Source organism: Balaenoptera borealis (assembly GCF_965194805.1).
Source record: "Balaenoptera borealis genome assembly, chromosome: 1".
Lineage (NCBI taxonomy): Eukaryota > Metazoa > Chordata > Mammalia > Artiodactyla > Balaenopteridae > Balaenoptera > Balaenoptera borealis.
Genome location: NC_138860.1, coordinates 41,044,563 through 41,064,829, shown reverse-complemented (window position 1 = coordinate 41,064,829; position 20,267 = coordinate 41,044,563). Strand labels below are relative to the sequence as shown.

The window sequence follows — 20,267 nt, the reverse complement described above, 5'->3', positions numbered from 1 at the left end:
ACACTCCGAGCCCCAGCTGGGCAGAAGGAACCCCCAGAAAGAAATGAAGAAATGACTGGCGGCGTGGAGGGGAGCCTCCGCGTTCCTCCCCGGGCTGCGCCCTCGGAGGTTACCTTTGAGCTGGGGCAAGGGGTGCAGCTCCGGCTGGTTGCCCTGGCTGCGGAACTGCGACGAGCCCTGCGAGCGCTTCTGCCTCTGCGCCTTGCGCACCGATTTCCGGGTGAAGCCGTCCACTTTCTCCGAGGCCGAGATGGCGGCGCTGGCAGCCCCCGCCGGCGGCGGCGACGACGACATCACCACGGCCCTGGCGCTTGGCAGCTCCGGCTGCTGCTTGCACGGAACGGGCAGCGGCAGGAGGAGAAGGCGGGGGAGAGGCGCCGAGAGCTCGCGCCCCTCCGCCCCGTTCCCCCGGCCGCACTGCCCTCCCGCTCCCGGGCGCCGCCGAGCTTCTCCTCGCCGCCCACCGACGCCTCACGGCCACATCTCAGTGCCGTAGGTTCCTGGTCCCCGACGCGCGGCGAGCTCCCGGGGCGACGGAGGCGAGAGCGGGGGTAGACGGGGGGGGGGGGGGGGTGAAGAAGTTGTTGACTCCGAGTTCGGAGGGCGGGTGGACGGGAGCCCGAAGTTTAGACAACTGAAGCGAGGACGCTGGGGTGCGGACGTCGAACTCGCCTCTCGTCCCTGCAGCCCGGGTCGCCAGCCGGCCGGCCCGCCAGCACCTCAGTGGCCGCAGCTAGCGCAGCCCGCCCTGCCTGGAGCCTCCTCTCGAGGCGCTGCCATCGCGGGTCCCCTCCGAGCCGCTGTCGCCACTGCCGCGGTGTCCGCTCTTCCCTGTCAGCACCGACCCCTCATCTCCCGGGGCGGTGAACCGCCGCCCCGGCCCTGGGCGCGCACACACACTCGCTCCTCGAAGCGCCGAGCAGTCCAAACCCCCTCCCCCACGCGCCCTTCCGCAGCCCACAGAGAACCCCTGGCGAGCGACCGCTACAACTTGAGAAGGTGCTGGGTAGAGGCAAGGGGGGGAGTGTGAGTGCGTGTGCGCGCGCGCGCTAGGGCGCGCGGCCAGGGGGAGGGACCGGGCGGGGGATGGGGAGGGAGGAGATTGACTGACAACTTCCGCGGGGTCCCGCCAGCCTCTCGGAGGCCCGGGAAGGAGTAGGGGGTGGGAAAGCATGCCAGCTCCCTCAGCCAATCGCACGGCTAAGCGGCAGCAACGGGGTGAAGCTTGGCCTTCTGCAAGGGCTATCAAACTGGGAGGTTAGGCAGAGGAATGGGGCGTGGTTGTATGACGGACCTCGGCCACAGCCAATCGTTAGTGAGGATGACAAGCGGAGTGCCACTCTCACGTCACAACAGTGTAACTAACTCTCTAAGGAATGAGGGGAGGTGCCCCTCCACCAGCCAGCAGCTTTGCACGCCTGCGCGACAGCTCCAGGCTATAATTGCGCTCCTGACAGCCTATGAGAAGACCGGGAAACTAGAGGAGGCAGTTTAGAGAACAAAATAGAAGGCGCCCATTCTTCCCTCCCCTCTCTACTGGCCAATGAGGAACTGAAGCGACTGGTGGAGAGCTTGAGGGCTGGGGCGCGAAAGAGCGTCAGGGGTTACGTCACTGAAAAGGGGTGGAGCAAAGGCCTGGTAGGGGGTGGAACAAGCAGTGTGATTGATGGCTGAAGTAGTCCCGCAGAGGAAGGCGAGGAATTGAATTTGTCCAATCAGAGCGAGGTGCTGGCCTCTGTGGGCGGGCCTTGGAGCCTCGCCTGCCCTAAGCCGCGCACTTGGAAGTTACCGGATAAATTTATAGCTCTGGTGGCTCTAGCGCTGGAGTTCTTGAGAGCTGTTCTAGCGCGAGTTTGGGCAGTCTGGCGTCCACTACTGAAAAGGGTTTCCCAAATCCACACTCTGCAGGAAAAGATTTCTCATTCCCAATTTAGTATCCTAATTTTCACTCTTCTTCAGCCAGAGGCCTTCAGCTGCTCCAGCAGGAAGAGTACAAATTGGCTGATCTGTGGTTTGTGGATTTGAGGGCTTGCCATTTACTCTTACTGGGATCTCCTGTAGATTCCATCCAGATTTTAAACTTTTTAAGGACAGGACTGCTGGTCATCTTAGTTTTTTTGTGTGGCGCTGTCTGTATAATGATGCTTAATAAAAATAAGTGAGCTGAACAGTCTGTCTTCTCTGCGGCTTGGCGGACCCCAATCTCCATTTCTCTCCCACGAGCCCCAGACATTTTCCTTTCGACAAAATTAAAATAGTTGCCATATATTTAAGCAAAACTATCTGATGCATATGTACCGAAGATGCCAACTTTGGGTAGGAAGTTGGAGTCCAGATCTAAAACCAAACACTACTTTAAAATATTTCCTTCCTTAGATTTACTGAGTGATGAAATCGTACACAAGCCTCCTAGTCAAGGAGATTCAAAACTCAGCAGCGTCTTTGACACCTTCCTCATCAAATCAAGTTTCAGATTGTGTTGAATCTACCTTCACAAACGTTCAAACTAAGCCTTCCTTATAATTTGCACAACCAACCACCAAATATAGTTCAGGGCTTTCAAACTCACTGCCAGATCAGTCTTTTTAAATGCCACATTTATCTTATTGGCACGTGTGAAGAACCATCCAGTACCTACAGAATAAAGTCCCAATTCCAGGCTCTTCTCAATCTAACTCGTGGCTGTCTTTCCAGGCATAAATCGTGCCATGTCCCTACACAAACTCTTTTTTCAATTTAGACACATCATTCTACATACTGGTACCCTAAAAGTATAGTGCTTCCTTGACCCTCAGCTCCAACATCTTGAAATAATCCACTTTTTCCCCCATCTTGTTGAGACCTAACTGTTTTTTCTAACCCTAGCTCAACCCCTATCTTTTATGAAGCCATTCATGATAATCTGGCCAAAAGTGATGCCTTTCTTCTTTATATTCCTACAGCATTTATTATCTATAACACTCACAGGGTCTGTCATCATATAATGTCAGAGATGGCAGGCGCTCTGCTCTTTCTCCCCTGGAAGTCTGTAAACACTAAGAGAGCAAGAACTCAGTTATTTTATACTTCTGTATCTTTTACTGAACAAAGGATAGATATGCAGTATGTAACAGTCTAATTTTTAGTTCTCAAGAACAAGGTTTCTGAAAGCATGATCATTGGATCGCCTGTATCAAAATCCTCTGAGGTGCTTATTTAAAATACAGATTCCTGGGGCTTCCCTGGTGGCGCAGTGGTTGAGAATCCGCCTGCCAATGCAGGGGACACGGGTTCGAGCCCTGGTCTGGGAAGATCCCACATGCCGCGGAGCAACTGGGCCCGTGAGCCACAATTACTGAGCCTGCGCGTCTGGAGCCTGTGCTCCGCAACAAGAGAGGCCGCGATGGTGAGAGGCCCGCGCACCGCGATGAAGAGTGGTCACCGCTTGCCGCAACTAGAGAAAGCCCTCACACAGAAACGAAGAGTCAACACAGTCATAAATAAATAAATAAATAAAAGAACGTGAATTTCTTTAAAAAAATAAAAATAATAAAATAAAATGCAGATTCCTGGACCTGACCCCAGACACACAGAATCAGAACCTATGGGAAAAACACTGAGAAATCTACTTTTAATAAGCTCCCTAGGTCATTCTTATGCACACAAAAGTTTGAAACTACTATTATCTAGTCACCTGGATTTTATTTAGAATAGATTATAAATGTCTAAAAGTCAAGGGTAGTACTATTTATAATAAAGAGCATTTACATAGGATAAGAAGGGGAAATAAATAACAGAAAGCACACCAATAAAGCTAAAATTCATACTGGAATATGATAGATAATAAATAATGGAAAATAGAGACCAAATAGAATAGATAGAAAATAGATACTAGAAACAAATTATTCGGAGGCTTGGAACCAGCAAAACTGTCAGGGCTTTCTGAAACAGCCTCTCGGAGAAGAATTTTGAGAAAAATTTTAAATAAAGAGTGAGTCAGAACCTAAGAAGAGAGAAGGATGGCATTCCAGGTTGAAGTCACCAAACATTTTGGGGGAGATGGAAAATACAATAGTCAAAGAATCAAAAGGCCTTACAATAGTTTGGGCCTGTCAAGTCACTCACCCTCTCAGAGTCTTAGTTTCCACATTTGTTTATCAGAAAAAAATAAGTAACCAGCCTTCTTTACAACGTTGACATGAGTTTTAAATATGATACATAAAACAAAGCACTTGGGAAAATGAATATTTTGCACATGATAATTTTATAGACATATGTATTTATTGAACATTTATTTTCCATGCACTATCTTAAGTAAATAAGGTATCTGGGTCCTAAATAGAGATTTGTTCACTAATAATCATCTAACAGAAAACTGCAATGTCAGTGCTGATCTGTATGTAACTCTGACACAGGAAGAGTGTCAAGGATGATTCCACGCTGTATAGCTCCTGCCTTTTCCCATATGTGAAGACCCATATGTGATTCAGAGGTCAAGGCTTCACCACTGCAAATTCTTTGGTTTACTTTATCCCCACATGACTTGAATTCCTTAGTCCATAAGCATAAGTATGCTTAGTGTTCTCATTCTTTTATTCACAATACCTAGCTTGCTGGGGAAAATAATTCGTGAGACAACAATATCCATAAAGCAAAATCACAGTCTTTTAATGGTTTAAAGAGTGCATCCGAGGGGGAAAAAAAAAATTCCAGCACCTCTGATGGCTGAACATATTATTTATGCTTTAAATTTCAAGAATAATAGAAGAAATATTTTTTTTAAAGAGTGCATCAGGGAGAGTATTCTTTTCAAATCACTGTGAAATTCTCTAAAGCATGTCCAAGCAAAGTTTTGGCTGTCAACGTTCTCTTTCCTTAAGAGCCATAATACCCAAACTGTGCTCCAACAGAACACCAAACAAATGTGTTTTATCTGCAGAATCAAATAGTAGTGGTCTTTTCCAAATTTACAAAAATAAAATAAAATAAAATAAAATTTCTTCCTTACATCTTTCTTAAAAGTTTGATTCTTTTCTATTGCTTTACTATACTGGAATCTAAATCAAGATAGTATCTGATTTATCATAAAAATTTTAATTTTTAATATGTCACTCCTTTTTATTTAAATACATTCAAATTACATAAAATTCAGAAAGAATGAAAGGGTAACAGGAAAAGTCTCACTCCCATTTCTGTCTCCCAAAATCCAGGTCCCCTCCTGGGAGGGAATCAATGCTATCAGATTCTTATATGTGCTTCCAGAGATAGAATAGGTTTACTCTCTTAAGATTTAATAAATTCACATTTTTAGATGTTCCATCAAAAGCTACATGGTTTATAGTTATTTCACCACCTGAAGAAGTTTGAAAACCACTGCTCTATCCATCAGTGAACCTTCCAGAGTTCTTACAGGTTTATTCATACCTATTCATTCATTCATTATTTTATTCATTAATTCATCATGTAACAGATATTTATATATACATGCTATGCATCAACAAAATATGAAAGTTGAAGGGACCTTAGATGCTAATCAGGTCAAGTTGGTACCTGACCCCAGGTAGACCAAGAAGGTCCTCCTTCAAACTGATCCAAATTGGAAAGTCTTTTTTTTTTTCATATCTTACAGGAGACTTTTGTTTCTATGTACAATGAGATCTTCTGACCAATAACTTACTATGCAAGTTGTCAAAGCTTATCGGCACTTGGTTCATAAACTAAACTCAGCGCTTTTCTAGATTTTTTTCAAGGACTCTAATTCTGTGTTGTCTTTCTGGCCACTGTTCAAGCACAAGTACACACTGAGATGATTGGAATTCCTGCAATTTTCAGGAAGGGTCCTTTGTTAACAGCACAAGATCCGTAGTCATGGTTTTCAATTGCTGCCATTTTTGCTTTTAATTATTAATTGCTTTCAGTTAAGCTTGTCATTATTAAATCAGTTTGTTGCTGACTATTATACAGGCTATTGTCTTGGTCAATCAAGAACTTAGACTAGGTCAGTGGCGGTAGAGATGGTTAGATTGGAGACTTTTTTTAGAGGAGGATTACATAGGACTTGCAGAAGGATTGAATGTGAGCTATTGGTACAGTAGAGGTATTATTAATCCCCCCAAAACATGCTGGTACACTTATACTTTATGATTATCTCTGAATCCTTTTTCCACAGCTGTGAGATCTTTTGCCTCATCTTAAGTGGGTTGCAATCATAAATGTTCAATAACCCCTGGTGTGCCCAATCCTACCTGTATACTAGATGAGGAACCAGGATATAGTTTGAAGGGGCTCAGCTCATGCCATATCCTCTTGTCCTTGCAGAGTGGGATTTAAAAGACTGATACTGGCAAACTCTCCACTCTTTAATTCAACGTTGCAAGTATTTTTCAAGTGCCTTTTATGTGCCAGGCAATATGCCAGACACTAGGAATGAAGAGATAAATAAAGCAGGGACCTTACAATTTAGTGAGGACGGACAGCATAACAAATCAAAGACTATACCCTAAATGTTCCCTACGGTGTTGTGTAAACATAGTGGAAAGAAGAGAAAATTTGGTTTGTGAAGAGAGAGTCAGAGAAAATTTAACAGAACAAGAGATGCTTGAAGTAAGCCTTGAAACAAAATGAAGTTTTCATATGGATAAGAACAACAACAGAAAAGAATACTTGCCATTCAAGAAACTAATTTCCCACATTTCTTCATCACTAAAAAGATTTCCAGGGAATTCCCTGGTGGTCTGCCATGGCCCGGGTTCAATTCCTGGTTGGGGAACTGAGATCCTGCAAGACGCGTGGCCAAAAAAAAAAAAAAAAAAAAAAAGATTTCCGTATCTCAGTCAATGAATTTATTTATTTCACACAATATGTTACCAAAAAAAAAAAAAAATTCCACTGCAACAGAAGAATATATTTTGCCACACCTTGTGTCAGAATTTGACCTGGAGGTGAATGGGCAAAGAAAAAGCAAAGATTAAATTCAACACAGGACTGCTCTCTGGGTATATATTGAGGAGCAATGATTACAAAAATACTGTATGGCTCCTTAATGTTCCACTCATATGCAGATTTTATAGAAACCTATAAGTGGTCTTCCTCTTTCATCTGCCTGGAGGAAGCATGTAGTAAGCTTTGAAGCAGTCCCTGTCTTAAAATACCTAGCGGCTGCATGCCAGCAATATGTTCTCTCTTATTGGCTTGTTATTTTGGCTCAAACTTGCAGAAAATAATCAATTTGAACATCTAAGAAATTGACCTTGTATCTTCAATATCAGGAGGTGTTTATGCTTTGAAGAAGCAATACTAGTAGTACTATGGGATTTTCAGGAATTATTGAACTGGAAATTCTCCAGTGTTTTCAGATCCTAAGCTTTGACTTCTATACCAGAGGATACAGTTTTTTTAAAAAAACTGTGTGTGTCTCTGGGTGTGTATATATAATCATCACCATAAATTTAACACCTACTGTGTACTAAGCATTATTCATATAAAGAATCTGGCAAAAAGAGATCAAACAAGATTCTCTATTAAAGTCCCTCTCATCTGTGTGACATTCCTCCCTATTCCCCTGGGGGTTTGGTCCCAGTGACTTCTGTCATGTCCAGGAGCAATTTTTTGTATTCTAGCATGTCTGGGGTCCTCTATTCTTCTCTTGTAAAAATCAGTGAAAGTTCAAGCTCTCTTTATTCACTCTGTACAAAGACATTCACCAAAAATGAAATTGAATGGATTGCACTGTCACTGCCATAAGATGCCCAGCACTTTAAAATTTTTGTATATGTAGAGCTCTGAAGTCCTGTTACCTAGAAGGAAAATGAGATTATCAAGAGATATAATGGTGCCCAATGTTTCCTATTCATTCACTCCAAAAATATTCATTAATCTCCTATAACATGCCTGGTTCATTCCAGGTGATTGACGAATAGCCATGAATGACACAAGGCTGCCTGCATGGAGCTCACCATCAGTGGGGAGAGCTCACATCAATTAAAATTCAACTATGGAAACAAAGCAGGGAATATGCACCAGAGGAAACATGGTATTATTGCACACATGTGTGGACAAACCAGGAGGGTTGGTCATGCTATGGACCAAACAAGCACCATCACCAATTTATGAGGCCTGTTATGAACACGGCCCATGGCTAAACTTTGTGGTCTTGACCCTAAGGGAGCATGAGCTCTTGGGGAAGAGATGAGGCATAAGCCCAGGGAAAGATAACTTCTCATAGGGAGGGTGGGAGGGAGGGAGATGCAAGAGGGAAGAGATATGGGAACATATGTATATGTATAACTGATTCACTTTGTTATAAAGCAGAAACTAACACACAATTGTAAAGCAATTATACTTAAATAAAGATGTTAAAAAAAAAAAAAAGATAACTTCTCATTCAGGACAGTATTTGATGAGAGCCAAGACAACAAAGTCCAAGGGAGTTCACAGGTGACGTTCATGCTGAGGTGGAAGACATGGGATTTTAGCTGGATCCAGAGGATTGGGAATAATTAACTAAGTAAAGAAAAGTAGACGTGTTAGGGGAGAGCACCATCCAGCTACTTACTACACATCTCTCCAGCGCAAAGTGTCCAGCTTATTATGCCCACCTCCTCCTCCCCCACTACTTGATATTGCCGCCCACCAGTCAGTGAAGGAAGGGTGTGAAGGCACACGGGTGGGGAAGTACAGGCATGTACAGGGGATGTTAGATGTCTTTCCTAGAGAAGGTGATTTCTAGAGGGGTAGTGGGAGAGAAAGCTGGAAAAGGTACATTCATTCAGTCATTCAACAAACATTCAATGCTTATTATAGGCTATTTTCTGCTCTAGGTTCTGGGGATAGAAAAAAAAACAACAACAACAGGTTTTTCCCTCAGAGAGTCTAGAAAGGAAAGTAAAATGAAAACATAAAAACAAAAAACCCACAAACCACCATAGACAGTATAATAAGTGCTGTGTCAAAGGTAAGCACAGAGGAAGAATGCAGAATCTATGGGGTGGGGAGCAAGATAGTCCTTCTGGAGGAAGAGGTTCTAGATTTGAGAATTGAAGAACATAAGGAGTTAGTCAGGACTTCCCCGGTGGCGCAGTGGTTAAGAATCCGCCTGCCAATGCAGGGGACATGGGTTCAAGCCCTGGTCCGGGAAGATCCCACATGCCACGGAGCAACTAAGCCTGTGCGCCACAACTACTGAGCCTACACTCTAGAGCCCGTGAGCCACAACTACTGAGCCTGCGTGCTACAACTACTGAAGCCTGTGCGCCTAGAGCCTGTGCTCCACAACAAGAGAAGCCACTGCAATGAGAAGCCCGCACACTGCAGTGAAGAGTAGCCCCCGCTCGCTGCAACTAGAGGAAACCCCTATGCAGCAACAAAGACCCAATGCAGCCAAAAATAAATAAATAAATAAATTTTAAAAAAGGAGTTAGTCAGGAAAACCCAGAAAGGGGAATTTATTCCAAGAAGCAGGAAGGAGATGTTTAAGGTACAGAGCCCTGAGAGAAGGGGATATGTCAGGAAGCTGAAGGGAGTTTGCTATGAAAACTTTGAGGTAGCAGCAGACAAAGAAGATGGTATCAGATTATGGAGTGTCTGTAAGTTTGGACTTTATGCTGAGGTCAGTGGGGAGACGCCAAAGCACGTTTGAATGGAAGATGTCACGTGGAAAGCAGTGTTTTAAGAGTACTGGGTGGGGAAAGTGGAAGCCAGCAAGATTAGCTGGAGGTGAGGACAGGTGTCCAGGAGAAGGACTTGACTGAGCGGTGCTGAGCAGTGTGTGTCAGCACCTGTGGAGCTTTTCTAAGCTATACGGTATTTGAAAAAATTCCCAAGTGACAATCCAGACCCCCACCCCCCTATCCCCATCCCCCATTCCTTGATGATCACTGGCTTAAACTAAAAATGGCCCTGGGAATAGATATGAAAGACATTACAAAGGAAACACCCGAGAGATTTGATGAATGGGGGGTGGCAAGTCAAAGGGAAGAATTACAAAGGGTGCCAAGGTTTTGAACTGGCTGACCACATGAACTGGGGGCCTTTAACCAAAGGTTCGAAAGCTAAGCCAGTTTTTTTCTGTGGGAGGGAGACGAAAGGAGTGTCAGAGGAAGGAAGGAAAGGGGAAGCAAAGGTGACTCTGAGGTTAGACACATCGAGTTAATAGTTCTTTAAGGTCATTGAGGCGGAGAGCTGGATCTTTATTTTTAAAAAGAGGTGATGACATGTTGTATATTAATTTGGGGAAAGATGAAGACTAGACTGGGCTGACGGCCTGGAGTAGGCCAGAGCAAAGAAGGAAATTACACAAACAACACAAGCCTCTTTTTTCCTCTTTAAGGAGAAAAAAATCATGACAGAAACAAATGGGCAAAAGATGTGTAGCCTGTCATGTGTCTCGGCGGTCTCCAGTGCCAAACGCGCAGTAGGACTGCACAGGAGAGAAGCAGGGCCCAGCCACTTGTACCTGCTATGGCAGAGGGTCAGGGATCAGGAATGAGGCAGCCCTTGCTATTCACAAATAGGGCTCAGTGACTTCTCTGGACACACCATCTCTCACACACACAGACACACACACACACACACACACACACACACACACTGTCCTTAATTCCTAACCACCATCCTAATCACAAAACTGTGACAAAATCTCTTTATGATACCTTTACAGAGGAAGAAGAAATCTATCTACCAACTGAGGATCTCTTTCCAGCTTGAAGCAAAGCCTGTGTAAGGTTTCCAGCTTCTCCAGCCTCTTGACTGGCTAAGACCTCTTCTTGCCCTAAGGAGCTCAGTCCCACTCCCTCACACTGAATTAGTGATTGTATTTCAGCTTACTGAGGGTCAAGGATATGGGATCGGACTGGAGAATGACCATAACCTTGTGAGGATGCAATACCAGTCCTTGCACATGTTGGACTCCATATTTCAACATGAAGTCTTTGAGTACTGGTCTTCTTCAGAGAGAAGAACTCCATCAATTCAATGATTTACTGTTTCCTTCTATGGGCTACAAGGTGCTAGGGAAACAAAGATGAGGGAGACACAGCTTTTGCCTCTTTGGAGTTTACACTTTCATGGGGAAGAAAGGTCCAATGCACAGAGAATCAGTCATGACAAGGGATGTACAGACAATATGCAACTAGAATTAAAGGAGGAAAAATAACATCCTGGGGGGGAGGTGAAGGACAGGTGACAGCGAGGAGCAGGACATTTAAAACTGACCTTGAAAAATGCACAGAATTTCAGTGGGTAGATATGTAGAGGGAAGGGGGAGAACATTCTGGTAAAGGGAAGCATAAGCAAAGTTGCTGAAACGTGTGGCATATTTGAGAACAGCAGCTAGTTTAGTCTGGCTGGAGTATAAACAGGAGATAAAGCTGGAACATAGGTTGGGAGCCTAGTGTAGAGTACTTTGAATGGCAGGGTGAGAAGCTACTGAAGACTTAGGAGCAGGCAGTGATTGATCAAACCTGGATGTAAGAGGATTACTCCTGCAGCTATTAACTTAGAGAATAAAGGGGAAGGAGGCTACAGGTAGAGAGAAATTTTGACCATGTTGAGTCTAACGTGTCTGTGGACTCTCCGAATGAAGACGCTCATTAAAGCTTGGGATGAGGGTCTGTCTGTGTTTAGGCTGGTTAAGGTCTTTCTAGCCTGAGTTTCTTCATCTGTAAAACAAGGACAAAAAAACTTACTTTGAGGATGTTTGGGGAATTAGAGATAATTCTTTGAAAAACACTTACCACAGTGCCTGACTAATACTAGGCATGAGGGACAGATCTGGTGATGGTACTTGCGGTGGTGGTAGCATCAGTAGTAGTTGTGCTGTTAGTTCTTCCTTGTAACCCTTTTTTCTCCCCAGAATTCTGCCATGAGTTCAAGAAATAAAACCAAATGGCAAACCCTTGCTGTAGCCAGAATTGCCCCTCCCCCAAGATGACCAAGGCTGTGTATTAGGTCAAGCAATTGTACTGGCTCCTTTGTCCCTTAAGGTAACCACTCTACTAGGAGACCCCTTAGCCTCTGGTAAATAGAGTTCTGTTGAGTGTCTGTTTTTTCTACTGTGCCCAAACACTGCAGCTCAGAAAAGCTATAACCCTGAATGAATGAGTAGAGCTTAAAGACATGTAAAATGCTATTGTTTAGGGGTATAGAGAGAGTATATATGTAGTTATATATACATACACTCATGCCATATCTATTTATGTATCTATATATCTATCTATATTCCTAAATAATAAATAGCATTATATTCATGAGAGTTAAAAACATCAAAATCAGAAGCTTCTTACTTCCTGGAAGGAGGATAGGAATGGGAACACAATTGGGAGGGGTACAGTGAGGGTTATACCTATATCTGTAATGCTTTATCTATACATTCTTTTTGCTGGATGTTGGGTTGGTGGGTGTTTATATTATTCTCTATACAGTATGTACATAGTAAATAATATATTTATATTTATGTATTTTTTAATTTCAGAGTGAACAAAGTAGGGTCTCTGTATTTTGAAAATGGTGAGATTGAGCTGATACTTGGGCATTTATGAAAGGGGAAATCCAGATATGGAGAGAATCCTTTGCAACATGCGTCAGATCCAGCCAGCAGACAGACTGCCAACCTTCATGCACCAGAGTAAGGATCCCCCAAAAGGAGCTAGATGGAAGAAAAAGAGCCTCAAGCACCACTCTAGACGATGTCCACCCACAGGAAAAGTGACACTGATGTAGCACCAGCAGAGTAAAAACTAGAAGAACAGATGGGTTGCTAAAACAAAAACAAGGGAAATGCAATTCCTTAGATCCCTGGGGAGAAAGGAAGTAATAGGCTGTCAGCGACATCAGGGAGGAAAGTTAGAAGACAGTTTGACTTGTACAGAAAAATATTTTTATTGACTTAAGCAAGAGCAATTTTAGCAGTGCAAAAAGAAATCATGATGAAGAAACTTGCACTTCCAGACATGAAAATTAACTGAAACTGGATTTCGCCTGTCACAGTAAACAAGAAGTTTGGGCAAAAATGCGTGAAATAATTGTTTTCATCATACAACACACACACAGTGCAGGATTGTGATTCCTGGGAGAAGAGAAACAAATGAAGTGATATGTACAATATTCCTAGCTTTCTGCTTAGAGGCACTTTCCAGATCACAAGAAGGGGGGATCCGAGTAGACAAAACAGTCTTGCTAAAATGAGGGCAAAAAGATCAGAGTTTGGGCAGGCTGAGGTGGCGGTAATTTTTGAGGCAGAGCACCAGAGAAGAGGGAGGTATACAGAGAAAGAAATGTTGAGTCCCCTTGAGTCTTAAGCTGAATACTAAGCTGCATAAGGTATAACTCTATGAGACTCAGGAAAGAGAACTCTTAGATTGCTAAAAGTTAAACAAGTTCCTGAGCTGAGCTGGGAAACACTCAAGTTCCAACCAGGCAGAATGGAGAGACCTTGTTGAACTCTTTTGGCTTTTAGCAGAGACCCTAGAGGGAGCATGCCGATGTAGTAGGGCTAAACTAGCCCTAAAGTAAAGGTTAGATCTTCCCTAACAAAGCTTAAAAAAGATCAAACTGAGGTTATGCAATTAGGTGACAAAAACTGTAAAAGAGCTGTAATGTGCTCAGTAATTTAAAGGAAAACATGAAAATAATGAGGAGTGAAATGTAAACTATAAGAAAGAAACTCATGGAACTTCTAGAGCTGAAAAGTACAATATCTGAAATGAAAAATTTACCAAATGGACTCAACAGCAGCTCAAACGATGCAGAAGAAAAGATCATAGACTTGAAAATATAGCAGCAGAAACTATCCGTACTACAGAGAAGAAGAAACCTGGAACCCTTGGTGACCCATGAGAAAATATCAAATGCTGTAAAACAGTGTAATTGAAATCCCAAAGGAGGGTGGGGAGAGCAGGAGCAATATTTGAAGAAATAATGGCAGCACATTTTCCCAAATTGATAAAAATCGCAAACCCATACATTCAATAAATTCAACAAACCCCAAGAAGGGTAAAAATCAATTGAGATAGAAAATGCATTCTGAATTTTTTCAATAATGGAGTGATTTTCTGAATGGACCAGTACCTGAAGGCTTAGTCCAGGGAGGAGAACGAAAGATCTGTAAATTGGAGCAAACTGTACAAATTGTGATGTGGGAAAGTAGAAACCAGCCTAGGAGACACAAACACAGAAACATATTAAAGGAGAAGAGGTGGGCCCTCTGGAGAACTCAAATACCAAAGATGCAGACATATTACAGAGTAAGAAGAGGAACTCTTGAGAATAAAAAAGGGTGGAGTGGCATCTCCAACTTTCTTCACTTTAAAATTTTTTTAGTCTCCTTGTCCCCATACCTTACTTCTCGACGACAATCATCTCAGAACTGGGCTTGAAGCTCCTTTTTTTTTAAAAAAAAAATTTTCTTTCTTTAAACATTTTTTTTCTTTATTTTTAAAATTTTTTCTTAAAAAAATTTTTTTTTCTTTCTTTTTTTTTTGGCCACATGGCTTGCAGGATCCCAGTTCCTTGACCAGAGATCAAACCCGTGCCCTCGGCAGTGAAAGAACACAGTCCTAACCACTGGACCCCCAGGGAATTCCCTGAAGCTCCATTCTTTTCCCTATCCAGTCTATCCTGAAGTTCACTGCTTCCAGAGTGGCTTCCTTAAACCCAAGAATCTCGTCACTCCTCTGCCAGACATCTTTAGTGAAATTGGTACCCGAGTAGCACTTATGTTAGATTGCCACAGGGATCGATCATGCCTCCTCACCGTTAAACAGATGTGAGTTTGGCCCTCAGCTTCCCAAAGCTTCCTATGTGTAGGGCTTCATGTTATTCCCTACTTTATTTTGCTTTTATTGAGCCCAGTTCTCTGTGAGTCTCTGAACGAGGACCATTAGAAGTGCTTTATGCGTCATTTGCCTCCTTTTGCTTCTAAATAGACCCACACCTGTTCCCTCAGCCTCTTACATGCCTGTAGTCCTGGTTGTTCAAAACTTATGCTGGCTCTCTTAACCCAAGTTTATAGACCTTGAACTTGAGAGGCCACAGGATGTCTCCTTGCAGCCTGGCTTCAGAGGCAAGAAGGGGTTAATAAAGGCATACTGGATTTCAAATTAGGGTTTGAATCATAGGTCTGATTCTGCTGCTGAGAGACAGTCTGGAGCTGTGTTGTCCAATATGGTAGCCACTAGCTACCTGTGGCTATTGAGCTCTTGAAATGTAGCTAGCGTGACTGAGGAACTGAATTTTTAATTTTATTTAATTTTAATTTAAAACCTGAGGCACTGTAAATCATTTTCCTATTAAGCACATTGTGGAAAATATTGTTATAGTGTATGTGTTGGGTGTGTGCCTAGTTACACACATAAACATATCTCTGATCTAGTTGGTTTCAATGGATTGACTGGGTTGAATGATCTTTGTAAAGTAAGATTATGTTTATTTGATTATTTTATGCAGATAGTGGAAGTTACAGTAATATCTATGTAAATCATGAGTAGTATTGAAATTGAAACTTATTTTAATTTTATTTATGAAGTAATAAATTGTTTCTAATTTAAAAAATAAGTATGGGAAATTTTTAATATTTAAAATGATGGCATACTACCGACACACAACTGAGTAGAGATGCAAAAGCTAGTAAGTACTCCGACTAAAATAGTAAAGAAAAAAAGAGACTGGAAGAAGGTATGTTGCAGATTTTGAAATGAATGGCAACTGCAATTTGCTGCAGCCAAGCAAATGAAAAAGCTGCTTGTTTTGCAAAAAATAATTTTAAAGATAATAAAGTGGACAATATTAAGACATATTTTCAGCAAATACATAGTGAATTTGATAAACTGTTTCCTCTTAACAGACCAAAGAGAATTAATATTAGTTGCTTGAAATTAAAATTAAATGTCTAACAAACATTTTAAAAACAATTTTTAGCAGAATCTGAGCTTATAATTTTGGCCAGCTATAAGATGAGTTGGATTCTTGCACAGAAATTAAAACTATTTTTAGATGGAGAGATAATAAAATATATTATTATTTTAGTTTTGAAAATTTTGTTTTCATATAAGAAAAAAACTTGAAAAGATATTCTTTACAAAAAGTGAAAGCTATTCAATTAAGGTACTAAATAATTGCTTGTTGAATACAAAATCTTTCTAACTGTATAAAAATTCAATTGATTCAAGTTTTGAAAAATTGCAAGGGCTTTCTTCGCTTTAGAGTAATTGTGATATGGGATATTGCATGGTTAATACTTTGGATATGTTTTATCTCAAAAGATGTTCAAACTCATGAAAAAAAAAGCCTTATTTTGCAGCCTAAAAACTGAACTCATTGGTATAGATACTGTTGAGTCTTTTACAACTGTCGAAGAAAGGCTTCAGCCAGATATGAAAAATGTAGTTTCCATTACAATGAAAAGTTCTCCAACTATGTTGGAAGTCTGGATTTATTGAAATTTTAAAGCAAAAAACAGATCTTTCTTCTATTGCTTCATTCCTCCTATATGATACATATGAAGATATTTGTGTTCAGTTTTCTGAACAGTGCCATGGATATAGTTGTTAAAATTTTTCTGTGTATGTTATACTATGAATCATCAGCTTATAGAATTGTAGAGAGAAATAGAAGAAAATGAATGTAGTGATCATGTTCTTTTCCAATGCTCTTTGGTTGAGTAGTGGAGGACCTTTACATACATTGATTGTACTGTTAATTTGAATTAAAGATTTTCTTGAAACGAAAGGAATACTTGCCAAATATTCAATAATCAAAGACAAAAAGATAGCAGTGTGATTTATGTTTTCTCACTGATATCATACTGCATATGAATGAGCTAAATTTGAAGTTCCAAGGAAAGGAAAAATGTATTTGTGATCTAGCTAGAAAGTACAAGAGTTTATGTTGAAATTGAAATTTTTCATAATAATAATCAATAATAACAATTTAACACGTTTTTCAAACATGAATTAATATACAGATGTTTCATTGTAATCAAGAGCATTATGTAAATTAGCCGCAAAAAAGAAAATAAAATATGAATTATTTTATTAATATTTATATTAATTAATTAATTAATTAATTAATTAAATATTAATTTCAGTGAATTCATAGTTGCTTTCCAATTTATGCAATACTTCTTTGAATTTAATGTTAATAATACTGGGTTGACAGAAGAGTTAATGAATTAATATACAGATGTTTCATTGTAATCAAGAGCATTATGTAAATTAGCTGCAAAAACGAAAATAAAAATATGAGTTATTTTATTAATATTTATATTAATTAATAAATTAATTAATTAATTAAATTAATTAATTAATAAAATATTAATTTCAATGAATTCATAGTTGCTTTCCAATTTATGCAATACTTCTTTGAATTTAATGTTAATAATACTGGGTTGACAGAAGAGTTAGTGAATTACTCAACTTAGATAAAAATTGAAACTGACAGGATTTGCTTCAAAGTCAGATCATTTCTTCTAAAATAAAGAAACCAAGTCTGACAATACAGATGCAAATATTAAAAGAGTGGTGTTTGGAACTCAGTTCAGTCATTGGAAAACTTTTCAGTAAGTTAGGAATAATTTGGGTATGCAACTCTAACTTTTTAACTATAAATTTTATGAAATATAATTACAGAATAAATATTTCTGATGAAAATTTAACATTTGAATTGAAATGTGCTCTAAGTTAAAAAAAAACCCACTGGATTTAGAAGATTCCACATAAAAATGTGAAATATATAATAATTTTTAAATTGATTACATATTGGAATGATAATAGTTTGAGACATTTGGTTTAAAAATGTGTTATTAAAATTAATTTTACCTGTTTCTTTTTACTTTTTTAATGTGGTTACTAGAACATTTAAAATTACATATGTAGGGAATTCTCTGGTGGTCCAGTGGTTAGGACTCAGTACTTTCACTGCAGGGGCCCTGGTTCAGTCCCTGTTCAGGGAACTAAGATCCCGCAAGCCGTGCAGCACGGCCAAAAAAAAAAAAATTACATATGTGGCTCACATTTGTGTCTTTCATTATATTTCTATTGGCAGCTCTGCTCTAGATTAGAGGCTTCAGAGACTGGGCTCTACACCCAGATAGCCTAAATTCAAGTCTAGTCTCTGACACTTCTTAGTTGTATATCTTGGGCAAGTTGCTTAACATCTCCATTCTTCAGTTTTTCCCATCTGAAGAATGGGGATAACAATAGTTTCTACCTCATAGAGTTGTTATAAGAATTCTTAAATAGTATCTGACACATAGTAATTACCATGTGTAATAGCTATTGTTGTTTTATTAACTATGTGACCTTGAGAAGTTTCTTAACCATTAATTTACTCATTTGTAAAATAGTGATAACAACATCTACCTCACAAGTTTAGTTCCTGAATTAAATAAGATAAGGTACGCAGAATTATTTGACAGGAGGTGGTTGCCCAACCACAAGCTTGCTGAATCTTCCATGTCTTAGCTGTTGTTCAGAAGTTTCATAATGTGGCTCAGCTCACCACTCTTTTTTTTTTTTTTTAGGTTTCTTTTTTTTTCTTTTTAATTGGAGTAGAGTTTATTTACAATGTTGTGTTAGTTTCGGGTGTACAGCAAAATGAATCAGTTATACATATACATAAATCCACTCTTTTTTAGATTTTTTTTCTACACATATATACATTCTTTTTAATTTTATTTTTTTATAAGTTTATTTATTTATTATTTTTTAATTTTTGCTGCATTGGGTCTTGGTTGCTGCACGCGGGCTTTCTCTAGTTGCGGCGAGCGGAGGCTACTCTTTGTTGCGGTGCGCAGGCTTCTCGTTGCGGTGGCTTCTCTTGTTGTGGAGCACAGCTCTAGGCGCACGGGCTTCAGTAGTTGTGGCACGTGGGCTCAGTAGTTGTGGCTCGTGGGCTCTACAGCGCAGGCTCAGTAGTTGTGGCACACAGGCTTAGTTGCTCCGTGGCATGTGGGATCTTCCTGGACCGGGGCTCGAACCCGTGTCCCCTGCATGGGCAGGTGGATTCTTAACCACTGCACCACCAGGGAAGTCCCTACATTATTTTTTAAATATTCTTTTCCATTATGGTTTATCCCAGGAGATTGGATATAGTTCCCTGTGCTATACAGCAGGACCTTGTTGTATCAGCTCACCACTCTTAAATTCAATAGTGTGTGCATGAAAGAAGTTGCAAACCATAAAGTACTCTTTATAATGTTAAACATAATACTGTTAAATAATAATAGTAAAATAATAATAATAATGTTAAACATTATTTTTATTATTTTTTAAAAATATTTATTTATTTATTTATTTGGCTGAGCTGGGTCTTAGCTGCGGCACGCGGGATTTTCATTGCAGCATGCGGGGTCTTCAGGTGCAGCATGCTAAGTCTTTATTTTTTTATTATTTTTTTAACATCTTTATTGGAGTATAATTGCTTTACAATGGTGGGTTAGTTTCTGCTTTATAACAGAGTGAATCAGCTAAACATATACATATATCCCCATATTTCCTCCCTCTTGTGTCTCCCTCCCACCCCTCTAGATGGTCACAAAGCTCCAAGCTGATCTCCCTGTGCTATGCGGCTGCTTCCCACTAGCTATCTATTTTACACTTGGTAGTGTATATATGTCCGTGCCACTCTCTCACTCCGTCCCAGCTTACCATTCCCCCTCCCCGTGTCCTCAAGTCCATCCTCTACGTCTGTGTCTTTATTCCTGTCCGTGGCATGCTAACTCTTTAGTTGCAGCATGTGGGATCTAGTTCCCTGACCAGGGATAAAACCCGGGCCCCCTGCGTTGGGAGTGCAGAGTCTTAGTCACTGGACCACCAGGGAAGTCCCATATTTTTATTATTCTTTACCATGAAATTCCTCCTGCGAGTATTTGTTCCCTAAGCTTGCTTTACTTTGAACCTCCCTAGTTCCACCCTCTTACCATCTAGACTGAAGGCCTGCTTTTCTATGAAGCCTTCAGTGTGGACTCCAGCTCCAGTATGATCTCTCTCTCTCTCCTCTAAATTCCTGAAATACCCCCCACCCATTGTGTGTATTTGGCATTGAATCATATATTACTTTGTATTGCTTAAACTAATCATGCAGGGTGAATGTTTAATAATTTGTGAATTCGCCAACAGCACATGATAGTTGCTCAAAAAATATTTGGTCAACAAGTGGGAGCGTTTGAAAAAATTAGGGGGAAACTTTTTTTGAGTTTGGACTCAGGAGACTCAAGCATCCTCTACAAAGAACAAAGAGCATCACTGGAGAGAGGAAGTTTTAAGCAAAAGTTTGAGATAAGCATAAAAAGGCAG

The 20,267-nt window shown here is 40.7% G+C and overlaps 1 protein-coding gene across 2 annotated transcripts in view; it reads right to left on the bottom strand.

Moving 5' to 3' along the window:
- Positions 1-1,056, bottom strand: part of PPP2R5A (protein phosphatase 2 regulatory subunit B'alpha) — a 99,987-nt gene extending 98,931 nt beyond the window's left edge. The window contains exon 1 of one of the 2 annotated variants that reach the window (XM_082400299.1): positions 114-1,056. In XM_082400299.1, coding sequence (XP_082256425.1) covers positions 114-294 — 181 coding nt within the window. In that variant the 5' untranslated portion in view covers positions 295-1,056. The remainder of the gene's footprint in view (positions 1-113) is intronic. The other variant, XM_082400300.1, reaches the window with a different exon arrangement.
- Between the last annotated feature and the right edge of the window lie 19,211 nt (positions 1,057-20,267).